General features: G+C 30.8%; 1 protein-coding gene across 1 annotated transcript in view; it reads right to left on the bottom strand.

The window, feature by feature from the left end:
- The window catches only part of LOC119585580 (putative elongator complex protein 1), an 8,491-nt gene that overhangs the window by 4,423 nt on the left and 3,795 nt on the right, over positions 1 to 273 (bottom strand). Inside the window, exon 3 of the mRNA XM_037934248.1 lies at positions 26 to 175. Coding sequence (XP_037790176.1) covers positions 26 to 175 — 150 coding nt within the window. The remainder of the gene's footprint in view (positions 1 to 25; positions 176 to 273) is intronic.

Raw genomic sequence — 273 nt, 5'->3', positions numbered from 1 at the left:
TAAAAAAAACAAAAACATTATTTACCTCTCCATTCTCAGTATTTACTGTAAAGACATCCCCTTCGTTGGTTATAATGCACAAAGCATTGATTGCAGTCACAAAATCTACTTGAACAATCTTGGATGTCTGTATATCGGAGTTACTCCACATCAACTGAGGGAACTCTTCACTATCCTGTAAAAATAATTAAACGATAACAAAAAAAAGCAAACAAAAAATATTAACAACAATTAATTAATCAACATATAATACATACACACACAAGAGAGCAG

The sequence above is a fragment of the Penaeus monodon genome, chromosome 20 (assembly GCF_015228065.2).
Source record: "Penaeus monodon isolate SGIC_2016 chromosome 20, NSTDA_Pmon_1, whole genome shotgun sequence".
Taxonomy (NCBI): domain Eukaryota; kingdom Metazoa; phylum Arthropoda; class Malacostraca; order Decapoda; family Penaeidae; genus Penaeus; species Penaeus monodon.
Note: the sequence above shows the minus strand (reverse complement) of the source record. Positions and strands in the feature narration are given on the sequence as shown.